Genomic DNA, 16,501 nt, shown 5'->3' on the forward strand with positions numbered 1-16,501 from the left:
GGCCAAGGACTCCTGAGGCAGGAGCTCTCACGGGCAGGGTCAGGAGGCATGATTCGCCCTGCAGGAGGTGCAGGTGGCTTTGGGAAGCAGGTAGGAGCACCAGGGATGAGGCGGACAGAGGCGGCCGTGGCTGCAGAAGGCTGTGGATGCTGCACCAGCCTTTGGGCAGATTCTTACTGTCGACGCAACATGAGCAAATCTTTTAGAAACTGTAAAAAAAGGAAGGAGTTTGGGGCACCTGGGTGGCTCAGTCGGTTAAGCGGCCGACTTCAGCTCAGGTCATGATCTCGCGGTCTGTGAGTTCGAGCCCCGCGTCGGGCTCTGTGCTGACAGCTCAGAGCCTGGAGCCTGTTTCAGATTCTGTGTCTCCCTCTCTCTGACCCTCCCCCGTTCATGCTCTGTCTCTCTCTGTCTTAAAAATAAATAAATGTTAAAAAAAAAAAAAAAAAAAAAGGAAGGAGTTTAGTTTGAGCCCACGTGAGGTCAGCTGCCCAGGATACACAGTCTTCACAGAGAGGAGCGTGCTCCCGGGAAGGAACATTTGGTGCAGGTCGGGTATGTTCTTTGTTACCTGGAGAGTTCATCAACAAATCATCATCAGGAAGGATGTTCCAGAGAATTACAAAGTTTATCTTATGCTTTTAGTATGTGCAAGGTTGCAGGCTTTGGAGGTGTGGGTACTTAGGGAGATTTTTAATTTTTTAATTTATTTTTTTTATTTTCAAGAGAGAGAGAGAGAGGGAGAAAGAGAGCACGAGAGGGGAAGGGGGAGAGAGAGGGTCTCAAGCAGGCTCCATGCTCGATCCCATGACCCTGGGATTATGATCTGAACCAAAATCAAGAGTTTTTGACACTCAACCACCTGAGCCACCCAGGTACCCCATGGGAGATTTTTAGTCTTTTTAAAATTTTTTTTTTTAATTTTTATTTTTGAGAGAGAGAGAGAGAGAGAGAGAGCAAGTGGGGGAGGGGCAGAGAGAGAGGGAGACACAGATTCCAAAGCAGGCTCCAGGCTCTGAGCTGTCAGCACGGAGCCCGACTCGGGGCTGGAACTCACGGACCGTGAGATCATGACCTGAACCGAAGTCGGACGCTTAACCGACTGAGCCACCCAGGTGCCCCTCATTTCGACGATTTAAGAAATGTGGATGAACTTGTTATCAATTTGAGTCTTTCAGAGATGGCTCGGTGAAAGCAGCTGTCTGGGGAGAGGATCGTGCCCTCATGACGTGGCTGTGTGTTTCCTCTGGCAGAAAACCCTTCCTTGACGAAGGACGTCATGTGTGCTGCTCTGAGCTGCCAGCGAGGTGGGGCGTGGCGTGTCCTTTCACCCGCGCTACAAGCGGCCGCCTTGGCTCATGGCCACTACCAGGTTTGTCCTCTGCCACATGTCCCGGAATTTCACGTTCATCCCGATTGGCCCTGCGACGTCGCGTCGGGCGCTTGGCCTCGGGGTGAGCCCTCTCCTCCCCTTCCCACCCCACCCCTCTCCTCCCCTCGGCTTCTGCCAGGGCTGTGCTGGGGCGAGCCCGTGCACCCGTGAGCGCGGGCCATCCCCGTCCCACAAGTCTGCACACTGGCTCTTGAACAGCAACTCGTTACTGAGCAAATTCTGTGAACGTGTGTTAGAATAAGTTATGTGAAAAACAGAGGTTCCTCAATTCCTAACGATGTTAGCGTGCTGTTGAGTCTGTTCTCCTGGAGACTGCCCATGTGGGCTGCGTCCGACTGGTGGAGGTGCCCCACCGGAGGGGGCTGCTGTCCACCTCTTCCCAGTTCTTTAAACCAATTTTTTTTTAATGTTTATTTTACTCTTGAGAGAGAACGACAGAATATGAGCGGGGGAGGGACAGAGAGAGAGGGAGCCACCGAATCCGAAGCAGCTCCAGGCTCCGAGCCATCAGCACAGAGCCCGACACGGGGCTCTGTTGCATCCACGCGACTCCTGAAACAGAATGCTACGGGCACTAGTGACAGTTGCAACAAAGTTTATTACAATGAGAGGCAAGGCCGACCGATCGGGACCAACACTCTTGATAAGAGTGTGTCCCTGAACAGCCGGGGTACAGAGTTTTTAAAGCCGATCACATCGTTTTATCATTATCTGGGAACAGAACAGACAAACAGTTCCCAGATGAGTTAGAAACAGTTGCCAGATGAGTCAGAAACAGTTATCGACAGAAACAGTTATCGAATGAGGTGATCATTTTAGACTTTCTGCCGCTAAGTTGCAACCAGTGGATCTCCTTGACCTTGTCTCTGATGCTCTTTTTTGAGCTTTTGTTTCCTTCATTGGTAAAGCCTGATTCACAAGAGTATGAAGAATGATTTACAAGAGTAAAAGCAAGGTTGTTATCTTTTGACCTTCAGTGTCAGAACAAAGTTGTTATCTTTCAAGCAAAGCGTTAGCCCTACAGTACAATTTAACCCTTACAGCTCGAACCCACGAACCTCGAGATCGTGACCTGAGCCGAAGTGGGACATTCGACTGAGCCACCCAGGCGCCCCCACCTCTTCCCAATTCTGGGTTCAGGGACGTCGTGCTGGGCTTGAGCTAGGCCATGGTGACGCCATGTACACCACGGAAATTGGCAAATTCTACGAATAAGATCTTTTTACCCAGGGAGCCAGTTATGAAACATTTACGAGCCCGTCGTGGGTTTTGACTCCTGGAGAACATGCCAGTACCGGAAACTTCTTTCCTTCAAGCGCTCATCCTGGACGCCATTTATCACTTGCGTTCTCCAGTGACGCTGCTTTAACATATGTCCAGTGGAAGCTGGATCATCACCCCGAGTAGAGAGAGGGGTGCTGGACAGGCTGGAGGAAGTGAGGCTAAGCCCCAAACCCGGTGACGATGTGGAAGGCCTCCCTCGCTGAGGAGCAAGAGTCCCGGGCCCTGCGTCGGGCTCGAGGAGGGGTGCCGTGTTTGGGAAGCCAGGGGGCTTCTGCAGAGATGACGCCTTGGCAACCCGTTGATTTATTTAGACCCTCCACATCTTATTTGCACCTCCTGCAGGTCTTTGTCCCGTATTAAATGTGGATCCATAACAAAAAAACCTGACAGCCGATTTTTGAGTGCCGAGTGAAGTTTGCAATCATAGATCAAGGCCAGAACCGCCAGCATTCAAAGCTGCCTCAAGGATCGGGTTTGTAGTTCCAGTTATCAGGATTGTCCACGGTTCTGGCTGGAAACGGCGAGGTCCGTTTTGATAGAGAGCCGACGTTCCTGTCTTTCGTGACAAAAATAGAATTTTGCTTATCTCAGGATGCCAAAGCCTTGAGGACAGATCAAGGTTTTCAAGAGCCCGAGGTTTTTAGAATCAGAAATGCTCTCTGGCTGGGGTGTGAAGTGCCCTGTGCCCGGCAGAGGTGAGGGAAAGGCACGGAGCTATTTTTAGCATCCAGGCATCTGACTGAATGGAACGTTCTAACACAGAATCGCCTCGGGGCCAGGGGACGTGAGAGCCCTGGCCAAGTCGATGAGGCCAGGGTTGGGGGTGCGGCCCCACGCCTTCTTTCGCTCATGCCCCTCAGTGGTGGAAAACAGCAGTCAGGGGGATCAGAATTTACATTAAACTATGACGCAAGCGCCCAGTGAGTCCTGACATGGAGAATGTGGCTGGGATCCAGCTTGGACTGGGGGCTTCCTGCCCTCTCCCCAGATCCAGCCCTTTGGAGCCCCCCTGGGCATCATTGCCTCTGCACAACAGACGGAGTTCACCTTGCTGACCAGCAACTATGGGATTACAGACCTCTTTAGCCAGAGTCTGGCTCGTGTGCTTGGTCGCCTTAGCCTGTCCCCAAAGCACAGCCTCGCGAATGTCAGCCTCAGCTTTTGTCCCCGACACTTCCTGCGTGGAGCGTGGGGTGTCTGTGATGAAGGAAGCCAGAACTTTCCTTCCAGTGTCCTTGCTGCTGGGGAGGGGCGTGCAGTTTCCTTTCTCTGCAACCCCCTATATATCAAAATTATTGCGTTGTTAAATTTAAGAATAAAATCCAGAACAGGAATATTGTAAATGAGTAGCATTACGTTTCATGTGCATAAAATTAAAGTATGAACTAAGGATTCTTTTGTAAAAGGGAAGGAAGCCCTGTGCAGCAGATTTTCTTCAGCCCACGTTCTCAGAAGTGAGTTGTACCCATAGTTCTGACCTGGATGCATCTGTGACCTGTGTGCTGGGAAGAGGGGCCTCCACGGAGGAGGGGGATATTGAGATGGGGTCTGGATGTCCAGCCACCTTGCAGATGCTCTGCCCGATGGCTGTCTGTCCTCTGGGTTCCTCCCCAGGATGCAAGCCTCTGGGAGGCAGGGGATTTGTGTCTTGTGTTCACCACTCTGGGCTGGTGCTCAGGAGGGGTTTTCTGAACGGGTGAATGATTGAACCATTCTATAAGATTTCTGTTCTAGCTTCATTCCCAAATTGATGGGGAAAACGTGAACTGGGAAAGGGAGCCATGATCCTGGGCGAGTTAGTGAAGAGGTGCCCGGGTGTGTGGTGGTTTGCTGGCTGGGTCGGCTCCCCCGGGATGCAGGTCCCAGGTGCTGTGCTGGTGGTGGTGGTGGTGGTGGTGTGGATCTGGGTGCTCTGATCGTGTATGGGTGCTCCCAGTGTTATGTGTGAGAGTGCTCCCCGGTTCCATGTCTGGGATTGTTCCCTAGTGCCCTGTGTGTGTGCTCCCTGGTGTTCTGTGTGAGTGCTCCCCAGTGCCATGTGTGTGAGTGCTCCCAGATGTTGAGTGTAAGTGCTCCCTGGTGCCCTGTGTGTGATTGCTTCCCAATGCTGAGTGAGTGAGTGCTCCCAGGTCTGAGTGTGTGAGTGCTCCCCTGTGTGTGCCCTGTGTGAGTGCTCCTTGGTGCCAAGTGCGAGAGTGCTCCCCAAGGCTGTGTAGATGCTCCCAGGTGCCCGGTGTGTGAGTGTTCCAGGTGCCAAGTGTGAGGGTGCTCCACAGTGCCATGTTTTAGTGCTCCCCAGGGCTGTGTAGGTGCTCCCAGGTGCCCGGCGTGTGCGTGCTCCCCTATGCCCTATGTGTGAGTGCTCCCCGGTGCCAAGTGCGAGAGTGCTCCCGGGGCTGCGTAGGTGCTCCCTGGTGCCAAGTGTGAGGGTGCTCCACAGTGTCATGTGTGTGAGTGCTCCCCGGGCTGCGTAGGTGCTCTTGGTGCCAAGTGTGGGGGTGCTCCACAGTGCCGTGTGTGTGCACACGTGGGAGTGCTCCCCACTGCCTTGCCAAGTCTTGGGCCCCCAGGCAGATCCTCGCGGCTGCGCCAAGCGACTCCTGGGCGCAGGTCCCTCTGCCTCCTCACGCAGTACTCTTCACATGTAACTCTCCCTGGAACGCGTGTTTCTTTGCACTCTCCAGTCACCTGAGTGATCCGTGGTTTCCTTTGCGAGAGCAGCTAAGGTGGGTGTGAGGGAAACGTGTGGAAGCTGTGGTCAGCAGAAATCTCATGTAAGTGTCGCTTTCCTCTGGTCCTTTCTTCCTGCAATTGCATAACCTGGGGCCAAGCTTCCACCATCAGGAAGGGTCGCGGGATGTAAATACAATATGAGGACGCGAACACGGTGCTGGCGCTGTGACCGACTGACACGTGGTGGGATTTCTGTGTCGGGGGAAGGTACGGACCAGCCTGTGTGTCTTACATGTACTTAAGCACGTGCAGCTCTCCCGTGTCCGTCACAAACTGTTACATAGGAAAGAAGTTTTGCGTTTTTACCGATTTATAGGGATTATTTTAAAAGCCTTTTTTATGAAATGGTCTCTTGTGAAGCTGGTTAATGTTCGTAAGAAGACGCTGAGATGACCAAGGACTCCTGGAGTCAGGGTCTAGACTGGGGGATTCCATTGAGCCCCTGGGAGTCCTGGGAGCACCTCCCTCGCCGAGGGGAAGATCGGGTGCTTCCGGGCTGCGCTGCAGACTTCAGGACAGGGCAGACCCAGCTTTTACCCACTTGATGGATGGACGACCACATACGGTTTCTTCTCAGTGGTCGGTTTTGTGGCGGGGAATTGTGCAAAGTGTCAGTTTTCAAACCAGGAACAGACTCCAGGAGGCCAAGTGCCAGGTCACCAGCTGGGCTGTGCTCACACCCTGTCAGGCCGGGGAGGACGTGCCACTTGCCTGGAGGGCCGGTGGCAGAGGAGGGCACAGAGATGGTCCCCTGTGGCCCAGCCACTGATGGCAGTGCGAGGGAGCCAGCAGACATGCTCGCATGTGCCCTGTGTCTGGTGCTGCGTCTCCCGACGCCCAGGAAATAATCACACGCTGTACCCGGGGTGGGGTGGGGGGCGGGGGGAAGCACACGTTGATCTGGGAACTGGATGGGAGCCCTTACCAACAAGTGTGTGTGTTTCTAACCACATCCTTGCTGTTTTCTAGGAAATAGAAGAGACATGGTCCTCACCCCTCCAGCTGGACTGTGAAAGTCTTAGCAGGAATCTTTCCAGCACCCTGGCGAACTTCAAGACTAGCCTGGAACACGCCACTGACCAGGACTGTGAATGTGAGCCGGTGCTGGACTTGGCCCAACAGCGCGTGCACACGTATGTGCGAGCTCAGCCCCGTGCCTTCCCCGTGCTTTCCCCCGCCTTCCCCCTCCTTCCCCCACCTTCCCCCACCTTCCCCACGGTTTCCTTCATAAAGATGTCTCAGGACCTCAAGGGGAGGCTGGGTGGCTCAATCGGTTGAGTGTCCACCTCTTGATTTTGGCTCAGGTCTGACCCCAGAGTCATGGGATTGAGCCCCGAGTCAGGCTCTGTGCTGAACGTGGAGCCTGGTTAAGATTCTGTCCCTCTCTCTCTCTCTCTCTCTCTGCCCCACACCTGCTCTCTCTCTCTTTTTACCCCCCTCAAAAGAAAAAGATGTCTTGAGTTTCTAAGTTATGAATCTCAGACAATAATGTGTACCACATACTATGAATATGCATATTAATACATCAAAGTTTTCCATGGCTTTAAGTTAAAAAATTTTTTTTAATGTTTATTTATTTTTGAGAGACAGAAAGAGAGAGAGAGAGAGAGAGCAAGAAGGGGAGGGGCAGAGAGAGAGGAGAGAGAGAAACTCAGGCAGGCTCCAGGTTCTGAGTTATTAGCACAGAGCCTGACGCGAGGCTCGAACCCACGAACCACGAGATCATGACCTGAGCTGAGGTTGGATGCTTGATCGACTGAGCCACCCAGGTGCCCCATTCATGACTTTTAAGTTTTTAATTAATTAATTAATTATTATTATTATTATTATTTGAGAGAGAGAGAGAGAGAGAGACAGTGTGAGTGAGTGTGAGGCAGAGAGAGAGGAGAGAGGGAAACTCAGGCAGGCTCCATGCTGAGACGAGCCCAACATGTGGCTCAATCCTATGACCCTGGGATCATGACCTGAGCCAAAATCAAGAGTTGGATAGTCAACTCACTGAACCACTCCAGAGCCCCTATTATTAATTTTTTATTAAGTCATGTCTACACCCAACGTGGGGCTTCAACTCCTGACCCCAAGATCAAGAGTCGTGCACTCCACCGACCGAGACAGCCGGGCGCCCCCATAACGTTATGTTTTCAGTGGTGAAATATAAGAGCGGCATTAGCTCAAAGGCTGACTTTATTGATGATCGAGATACTAGATCAAACGTTAGAGATTACAATATGGTATCAAATGCGTTTTATAAGGGCCACCCAGGTGGTTCAGTGGTTGAGCATCCAACTCTTGATCTCGGCTCAGGTCATGGTCTCACGGTTCATGAGTTTGAGCCCCGCGTTGGACTCTGCACTGAGCCTGGAGCCTGCTTGGGATTCTCTGTCTCCCTCTTTCTCTGCCCCTCTCCCCAGCTCATGCTCTCTCTCTAAAAAGAAAAATAAATTTAAGTAAATAAATAAGTGAATACGTTTTGTAAGGGCAGTCACTGATTCCTGAAACTGCTTTCCTATTGGATTAGCCTTGTTCTGTGTGCTCTACGTCTGTGCCCCCGGAGGAGGAGCTCGGACACTTTGTATCCTGCAAATGACTCAGAAAGAATGATGTTCACCTGACTCCTTGGGGTCCCAGCTTCCTACGCATTCCGTGATCTATCCTGTCTGTTGTTTCCATCAATGCAGAGTCATTCGTGGCACACCCTTATCCCCCTGACTCCTCTTGCCTGGCAGGGGCCCCGAGGGGACGCTCCCGGAGCCACGATGGTGTCGGGCATTCACACTCGGAGAGCGTCAGGGGATGCACTGTGTCTGATTATCTGAGGAAGCTTGTGGAAATGTGATGCGATCCAACTCCTCTCCTGGGAACGGGAGCAGTGTTATTCACCGTTGTTTCCGGGGCTTTATTTTGTCTAAATTAGCTTTAATTTTGTGCCATTTTAGGTTGGCCCAAAGCCTCGAGGAGACTTGGTTGTCGGGGAATCCCGTGATGGCCTTTCTCAGGAATTTCACAGTGACCGAAGGTAAGATGGGGTGCCTCCAAGTTCGCATCCTTAAAGATTGTGTTTTCTCACACAAATATGTTCCTAAGATAAAACCTACAAAGGGGAAGTTACTGTATGTGGGAAATAATTCAGAGCTTGGCTTCTCTGACATATTTGGGGTCAAGAAGGAAAGTCAAAGTCCTAAAATCCTAGGGACCAAAACCGGGAGCGGGAAGGATGAGAAACTCCCGTGGTCTGGGTTTCGCCCCGGCCCTGCCTCCCTGGACAAGCCATTCGGTGTCTGTAAGTCTGTTTTCTGTCTGTTTAGTCTGTACAATTCATAACACCTGCGAAGCAGCAGCATGCCCCATGTGGTGAGTTTTGGAAAAATCCTCATGCGATCCTCCTCTTTTTAAAAAAAGCGGGATAAGTAAATATGTGGACAGAGTTTCCTGCAGGCACTGTCACTGTCCCCTAAGAAAAACATCTTTCTGGAGTAGACCCTAAAATATACAAGTCTTAGAGAGAGGAGTCACGTGAGCGGGGACAGACCTTGGGTTTGCCTTGGGTTTGCCTTGCCTCCAGTGTGAATGATCTGGGCTCCGGAGGACGTGACTTTGTCTAGTGTTTATCGTGAGCTGGACAATCCTCGCTGCGGTCTAGTTATCGATTCTCGTTTTCACAGTTAGCAATAGCCCAAACATTTATCGTTACAGAATTCCCTTTCCTTTGATTATTTTTCAGATGTCAGAGTCAAAGATGTGATGCAGAACGTCTCCAAGCTCACCAGGGAGCTCCAATCTTCCATCCATGTCTCAAACGAGACCATCCACAGTGTTCTAGAAGCCAGCATCTCCCATTCCCAGGTGCGGTGCCCCTGCGTCTCTGCCCACTGAGCCAGCCGCTGTCCCTTGGGAGGGGGTGGGCCACTGCGCCAAGGGGCTGGCTGGAGGCAGGAAGGGGTAAGAGGCCAAGCTGGGTGCCAAAGAGCATCACTGGCGATGTCAAAGCCTTGGGGTCTTTACTTCTACAACGTTGCCTTCTTGAGGTCAGAAAGGCTAAAATTGGTGATGGTATTCAATCCAGTTGCTCCCAACCTTGATGCACGACCCCCCAGGGCAGCCCTGCTTGGTTAAGTAGGGGTTGCACATTCTTAAAAATGTACAAAAACAAACACGTAGAAAATTCTAAACATCAACTGTGCTTGCCTTTAAGTTGAGAATAACTTTCTGTGCTGACCGTGTGTGGAGGGCTTGGCTTATCGGTGTAAGCAGCCGGGTAATGAGCTGTGTCCCATCCCGGGTGGCTGGGATGCAGGGTCAGCGCGCACAGGGGGTACGGGGAGGGCCGTGCTCTGGCTGATGCTGGGTGAAGCTCGTGCACAGAGGTGGGAAGAGTGTCGCCCACGGCTGGGGTCACAGGAGCCTTTGCTGGCAGTTTTCTGAGACGCCCTTTCAGGCATTTCCAGCTGGAGGTTTACTTCCTGTTCTAAGAACCTTCTAGAAGCAGTAACCGTGAAGATGGCTCTCCAGGGAATGTTTCTGTTGACAATTAGCTGGGCCCCGATAGACATTCACTTTCATGTTGATTCTATAACCAGGATCCAAAGGCAAGCCCGGACAGGTGGCTCCATCACGGGCACGCCTCATCTTCCTGCGTGTGGCAGACATTGCCAGTTATATACATTCTGGGTTTGTGGCACCCCTGCGTCCCGGGAGTCTGTCAGTGACAGTTTTCCACCAGTGTTTGCTCACTTCATGTCTCTATTGCATTTTGGTAATTCTCACGATGTTTCAAATGTGTTCACTATTATTGCATTTGTTACGGTGACCTGGGATCTGTGGTTACGACTCACCAAAAGCCTATTTGGTGGTTAGCAGTTTAAAAAAAAATTTTTTTAATGTTTATTTATTTTTGAGAGAGAGGTAGAGTGAGAGAGAGACAGAGAGCAAGGAGAGGAGAGGCAGAGAGAGAGGGAGACAGAATCCAAAGCAAGCTCCAGGCTCCAAGCTGTCAGCACAGAGCTCAATGCGGGGCTCGAACCCACCAACCATGAGATCATGACCTGAGCCGAAGTTTGACGCTTAACCAACTGAGCCACCCAGCCACCCCGGTGGTTATTGTTTTTAAGCAGTAAAGTATTTTTTCACCAGGAAATGTACTTGTTAAAGACCTAATGCTGTTGCACACTTACTAGGCTACAGTGCAGAGCAAATGGAACTTTTTTGTTCCCTGGGAAGCCAGAAAAATTCATTTGACTCCCATTATTGTGATACTCGCTTTATTGGCAGTGGTCTGGGACCGAACCCGCAGTATTTCCGAGGTGTGCCTGTCATTCAGAATTAATCTGCAGTGAGAAAGACCTAGGTTAGAAGCTAGGAACCCAAAATTCTAATGACAGTATCACCAAGTTCCTTAGGGTGAGTCTTGGAAAATTCCGTTGCCGGAGCTTGTAATGGGGGGTATGGAGCAGTGGCCACATCAGTTCTGGTATCTGACTAACAATGCTGTAAAGGGAAGGGACCGGTTAGCTAGCTTCCGGGGTCCCTTTCAAGCTCTTACCATACTTGGGTTTGGGCTCAACTGTTTAGACACCTTTTTTTTCCCATTGGCGTGTAGTTGACATTTAATATTCAGTTAGCTTCAGGTGTATAAGGTAGTGCTTTGACGACTGTATGTATAATGGATGCTCACGGTGATGAGTATTTCTCAGTAGTATTGACTGTTTTCCTTGTTCTGTACCTGTTCATCCCCTTCGCCCATCTCGCCCGTCTCCCCACCCGCCTCCCCTCTGGCAAACGAACAACAAAACAGAGAACAGACTTCTACGTACGGAGAACAAAGGCTGGGCCCAGCACTTTGGGATGGCGGCTGCCTGACGAAGCCAGCAGCCAGCAGGTGTCACTGGCGCTCTATCCTGGGAGTGCCGGGCCCGCCTCGTAAGGCCATCTTGCCGTGGACGTGGTTGTGGGTTGTGCAGGGTTTTACGTTCACGTGTCCTCCTCTGCCTCACTGACAATGACAGTCGTGGTCGCACCTAAGGAGCTGGACAGGCAGGTGACTCGGAGGTGTGCCAAAAGCTCGTGTTTCTGCTGTTCAACCAAACACGAGGTGCATGCTTCACTAGCTCAGTGTATCCACAGACCCACACGTGTCTCCGGACCCTAGGTAATGAAGTCACGTTTGGTGAGGGGATGGTACTGTGGGGTCTGGTTCTTTCTGGACTGTCAGGCAGATAGTATTTTTGGCGGAAACCTCTATGTCTTGCTCCCTGGACTCGTCTCTCCTGATTTCAGTGTTTGCGAGTTTCTGACATCAGAGTCTTGGGTGGCCCGCAGGGAATATTTGTCAGTGGCACGAGAGCCCTGGACAGACTGCAAGAACCCTCATTCATTCATTCATTCACTGAAATTTTCCCTTCCACTAGGTGTACTTCTCAAAGTGCTAGGGGAGAGGACGTTCTAGAACTTTCTATGGCAGTGGCCCACATGCTGCACATGCAAGTTCACATGTGTGGGTGAGCGGACAGCGTTGGGGTCAGGTGGGAGTGATGAGAAACCCCCAGCCGTGAAGAGCCATGTGGGAGAGTCTTAAGCTTGGAGATGTGGACACAGGGCTGGAGGCAGGGAAGCTGGAGAGGAGGCGCTGATCCCAGGCCTCAGTTCTGGCTCCCAAGAGCCTGCTGGGGGCGCCTGTGGGCAGCTCCCCTCCCCTGTGGTGCTGCATTCTTTAACACCAGCAGATCCCATTAAACCGAGATCCCAGACTTGGGTGTGTGGGACCCCTGTGTCCGCCTCACCTGCCTCCATCCTGGGCTTGGATCCCCTCCACCGGCCCTGTGGGGTTCCCATGTATTTTATGCTGTGATGCCGCGTTGTTGGCTTCGAGTCAGCGGTCACTTCCTTCTTTGTATTCAGCCAAATTTTTATTCTTTAAAATTAGCAATGAGGTCAGAGTCAGGACCCAGATAGATTGAGAGAGAGAGAGATCAAAGGGTCTGTCTACCATCGATGTCCATTTGCTTTTTACCCGAAGAAGCAAGCGCATGAGGACAGCTGGGGAGATGGGCGCTGTCCATGGTCCTTGGCAGATCTCTTCCTCTTGGGGGTGTTCTTGTAGGGGAAGGTGGGGAGGGGACACTTCAAGAGCTCCCGTGTCTCTGGGACGGCTCTGGAGAGAGAGGGCATTCTGAGACTTTTTCTTCTTTCCCTCAGGCAGAGAGGCTGGGCCTCAGTGGAACTGGCCTGGCGTACCTCTCGCTCGACGCTGGTTCCCTGGGCACTGTTGACAGCTGGCAGGCACGGTTTGGGAGCACAGAGATTCCTTATGGGAATTTAGCCAATATCATTCTTCTCCTTTGTTGCAACACACGAAGTCTGTCTGCTGAAAAGCTGCAACAGATCGTTCTTGGCGTTGCTTACCCCAGAGCAGACCCGGGTCAAAATCTGCTTCTTTTGCGGGGAGCCTGGGTGGCTCAGTTGGTTAAGTGTCCGACTTCAGCCCAGGTCATGATCTCGAGGTTCGTGGGTTCGAACTCTGTGTTGGGCTCTGTGCTGATAGCCCAGAGCCTGGAGTCTGCTTTGGATTCTGTGTCTTCCTCTCTTTTTGCCCCTGCCTCGCTTGGACTCTGTCTCTCTCTCTCTCTCTCTCTCTCTCTCTCTGTCTCTCACACACACACACAGAAATAAATAAACATTAAAAACAAAATTTTTAAAAATCTGCTTGTTCTGGCAACTGCTCCCACCCCAGAGAGAAAAAAATAGTTAGTAACGTGAGTGGAGCTGAGGGTCTCTGGCCCATGTGCAGGATTTTGGTCAGGTGTCTCCTAGAAGACATGACCAGCTATGTGGGGCATCTTACCCTGGAGGCTGAGTTTCCAGCATTTTCCACAAGGGACCCCATCTCTGTGTTGTGAAGCTGGGTTTATGGTCCTTTTCATCTGGGCACCTGAGACACTCCACCATCTCTAAAATCAAAAGTGTCACTCTCTGCTTCCGACGGGACACGTCTCTGCCGCTTACACACATGTATTTTCAAACCTGCTTCACTGGATTTACGTTGATCCCTGCCCAAGTGCCTCTTGCTAGTTGCAGTCAATTTTTCTAAACTGCAACGCATTTTTAATCCTGGCTTTCCTTCGCAGAGTGTCTTGTTGATCTCACCCGTCACAAGGGACAGGAGCATATTTCTGTATTTTTATTCAAGTCGTGAATGCAGGAGGATGGCCACACCTGTTTATCAGTTTGTCTGGGCTCTTAAATCAGCTGCAGTATGTAACCTGGGGTCCTGGCATGTCCTAACCTAATAACTTTGCTGTCCAAAGGAAAGAATTCTTGGGGCGCCTGGCTGGCTCAGTGGGTTAAGCGTCTGACTTCGGCTCAGGTCATGATCTCACTGTTTGTGAGTTTAAGCCCCGTGTCAGGCTCTGTGCTGACAGCTCAGAGCGTGGATCCTGCTTCGGATTCTGTGCGTCTCTCTCTCTGCCCCTCCCCTGCTCGCGCTCTGTCTCTCTTTCCAAAATAAACAAATGTAAAAGTAAAATAAAAAAAAAAAAGAATTCTGTATAGACGTGGCTCATTTGACTCTCCCCACGTGGTTTGTGGCCACGGCCATTTTCTTCAAGAGTTCCCAGATAGCCCACGGGTCAGAATACATCCAAGGGACTGACCCTGCCCTGTGGTGGTGATTCCTGAAATCTGCTTTAAGAAATAAAACTCAGGTAGATTTCATTTCCTCCGTGACTTCCTAAATAGTGTAGATGGTATACCCATTATCCTGTGGAGTCTGGAGAGGGGAAATGTTCTGGAAGTGGAGCCAGCCAGCCAGGGGGAGCGGGGTCTCCCGTCCGCACCTGTAGCAGAACTGGGGCCTGCCTCAGTGGGCGAGGGGGCCATTACTGCTGCCCCACGGGCCAGCCTGCGGCTCGCTCAGGGCAGAGGTAACCCATGACATCAGTTACCGGGCGAGCCGGGGTCAGGGCCCAGCTGCCCCCAGGTGCTCATGCCCGTCTGTGGCTCATAGCTCATCGGCGGTTGAGCAGGTCTGAGCCCCGCCACCCCCGTCTGTATGTGGAGCATGGAGTTTCCACCCTCTGCTCTCATCTCGCTGGTGGCTCCACCGGCACAATTTTGACACCACAGACTTGCTTTCCCCGTTTCTAGTCCTTCTGCACCACGGACAGTGTTTCCTTTCTGGTTGTAATTAGGCTGAGAGCTGCAAGTCTGAGTCTAGAACGGTCAGCCGGGCAGAGTCCAGGTCGTCCCTGGGGCGCCCCGGGCTCTCAGCGCAGGGACCTGCCCGTGGCCCCCCTCCCCCCGCTGGGCCCTCCCCTCCCCCCACACCAATGTGAAGCAAGAGCATCGGCACACCGACGTCCCTGTCCCGGATAATTGGCCAGTCAGCCTGAGTAGCACAGATGAAAGACGCCCGTTCCACTTTGACGAGGACTCAGGTGTGGCATTTCCAGCCCAACAAAAGTGTTATTTTTGTTTAACTCCCCACCTGCTCCCACCTGCTTCTGGTGTCTTCCAAGCAGGAAAAGTGGACTTGGTGAGATTCAGGAAAGATAAAGAGTAAGGTCTGGAAAAGCGCAGAGAAGTGGACGCAGATATGCCGCAGGGCAGAGCTCTTGTGTGTAGTCGTTCTGTGACAGGGCATGGGACCTCCACGTTTCGGTTAAAGAGGCGTATGCAAGTTTTTTAATGTTTATTTTTGAGAGGGAGAGAGAGAGAGGGAGGGGCACAGAGAGAGAGGGAGAGAGAGCGAGAGAGAATCCCAAGTGGGCTCTGCACTGTCAGCACAGAGCCTGATGCGGGGCTCAAACCCACCAACCCTGAGATCAAGACCTGAGCTGAAATCAAGAGTTGGACGCTCACCTGACTGAGCCACCTAGGCACCCCAGGCGTCCACAATTTTTAAGATGTGTTTTTGCTCTGGGACAAATTCTCCGAGATGCATTGATTGTGACCCTCCCTGGGGGCCACGGGGTGATACATTAGATGGGAGCCAAGACCAGGCTCCAGAGCAGACCCCAGAGGGGCTGTCGTTGGCTGGTTCTGGTCGATGCTCACCCGAAGTCTGGGGCACTCTGGAGTCGTGGGCTCCAGTGCATCCCATTTTCAAGGAAAACTTCATACAGACTCCCAGTTCGTGGAAACGATGGAAGAGAGGCCACCCCAATTAAGGCAAATGGTGGATGTCCATACTCCAGCCATTCCTCCTCTTGGAACGTAACCCCCTTCCCATAAAGGCAGCTACCCTCTACCCCCACGAGAGCACATTTGAAAACGGTGGCGTTAAGGAACCTTTCTCAAGTTGTGTCTGGATCCTACATGTCCCTTATGAAGAAGGGCACCTTGTTTAAGTAGGTGTGAAAACACTTAATGTATCTCAGAGATTCAAAATGTACATCAGTGATAAATGGAGCATCTGGCCATTTGTGCCGGAGGACCCAGGAATATTTAGTCAAACCCCAGGCTAACGGTTGCCATGAAGGTATGTTTTAGATGAGATTAGCATTTACGTCAGTAGACGTTGAATAAGGCAGATCAACCTCCATGGTGTGGGTGGGCCTCGTCCAATCAGTTGAAGGCTGTAATAGAAAAGATTTTAGGTTCCCAGAGGAGGAGGGAATTCTGCCTCTAGGCCCAAGCTACGACTTGTCCCTGGGCCCTCAGCCTCCCGGCCCACCCTTTGGATTTTGGACAGGCCCCTCCACAATCACGTGAGCCAATTCCTTAAAACACCCATGTACACGTCAACACACATCCTGTTTGTTCTGACTGATAAACCTGATTGATGCAATCTTCGGTTTCCTTTTTTTTTTTTTTTTTTAATTAATTTATTTATTTTGAGAAAGCAAGGGAGAGCGCAAGCGGGGAAGGGGCAGAGGGAGGGAGAGACGGAATCCCAAGTAGGCTCCACGTTATCAGTGCAGAGCCTGACATGGGTTTCCAAGTCATGAACTGTGAGCTCGTGACCTGAGCTAAGACCAAGTGTCCGATGCTTCACTGACTGAGCCACCCAGGTGCCCCAACAATCTTCTATTTCTTAGTGGTTTTTCTGGGCTCTTTATGGCACGGTATGAAGGCGTCTGATGAGGTCTGCCTGCTCTT

General features: G+C 51.7%; 1 protein-coding gene across 1 annotated transcript in view; it reads left to right on the forward strand.

Annotated features, from left to right (window-relative positions):
* ABCA13 (ATP binding cassette subfamily A member 13) overlaps positions 1-16,501 on the forward strand; it is a 402,236-nt gene that overhangs the window by 106,765 nt on the left and 278,970 nt on the right. The window contains exons 20-23 of the mRNA XM_045494253.1: positions 1,254-1,372; positions 6,380-6,543; positions 8,347-8,426; positions 9,132-9,253. Coding sequence (XP_045350209.1) covers positions 1,254-1,372; positions 6,380-6,543; positions 8,347-8,426; positions 9,132-9,253 — 485 coding nt within the window. The remainder of the gene's footprint in view (positions 1-1,253; positions 1,373-6,379; positions 6,544-8,346; positions 8,427-9,131; positions 9,254-16,501) is intronic.

The sequence above is a fragment of the Leopardus geoffroyi genome, chromosome A2, assembly GCF_018350155.1.
Source record: "Leopardus geoffroyi isolate Oge1 chromosome A2, O.geoffroyi_Oge1_pat1.0, whole genome shotgun sequence".
Taxonomy (NCBI): Eukaryota; Metazoa; Chordata; class Mammalia; order Carnivora; family Felidae; genus Leopardus; species Leopardus geoffroyi.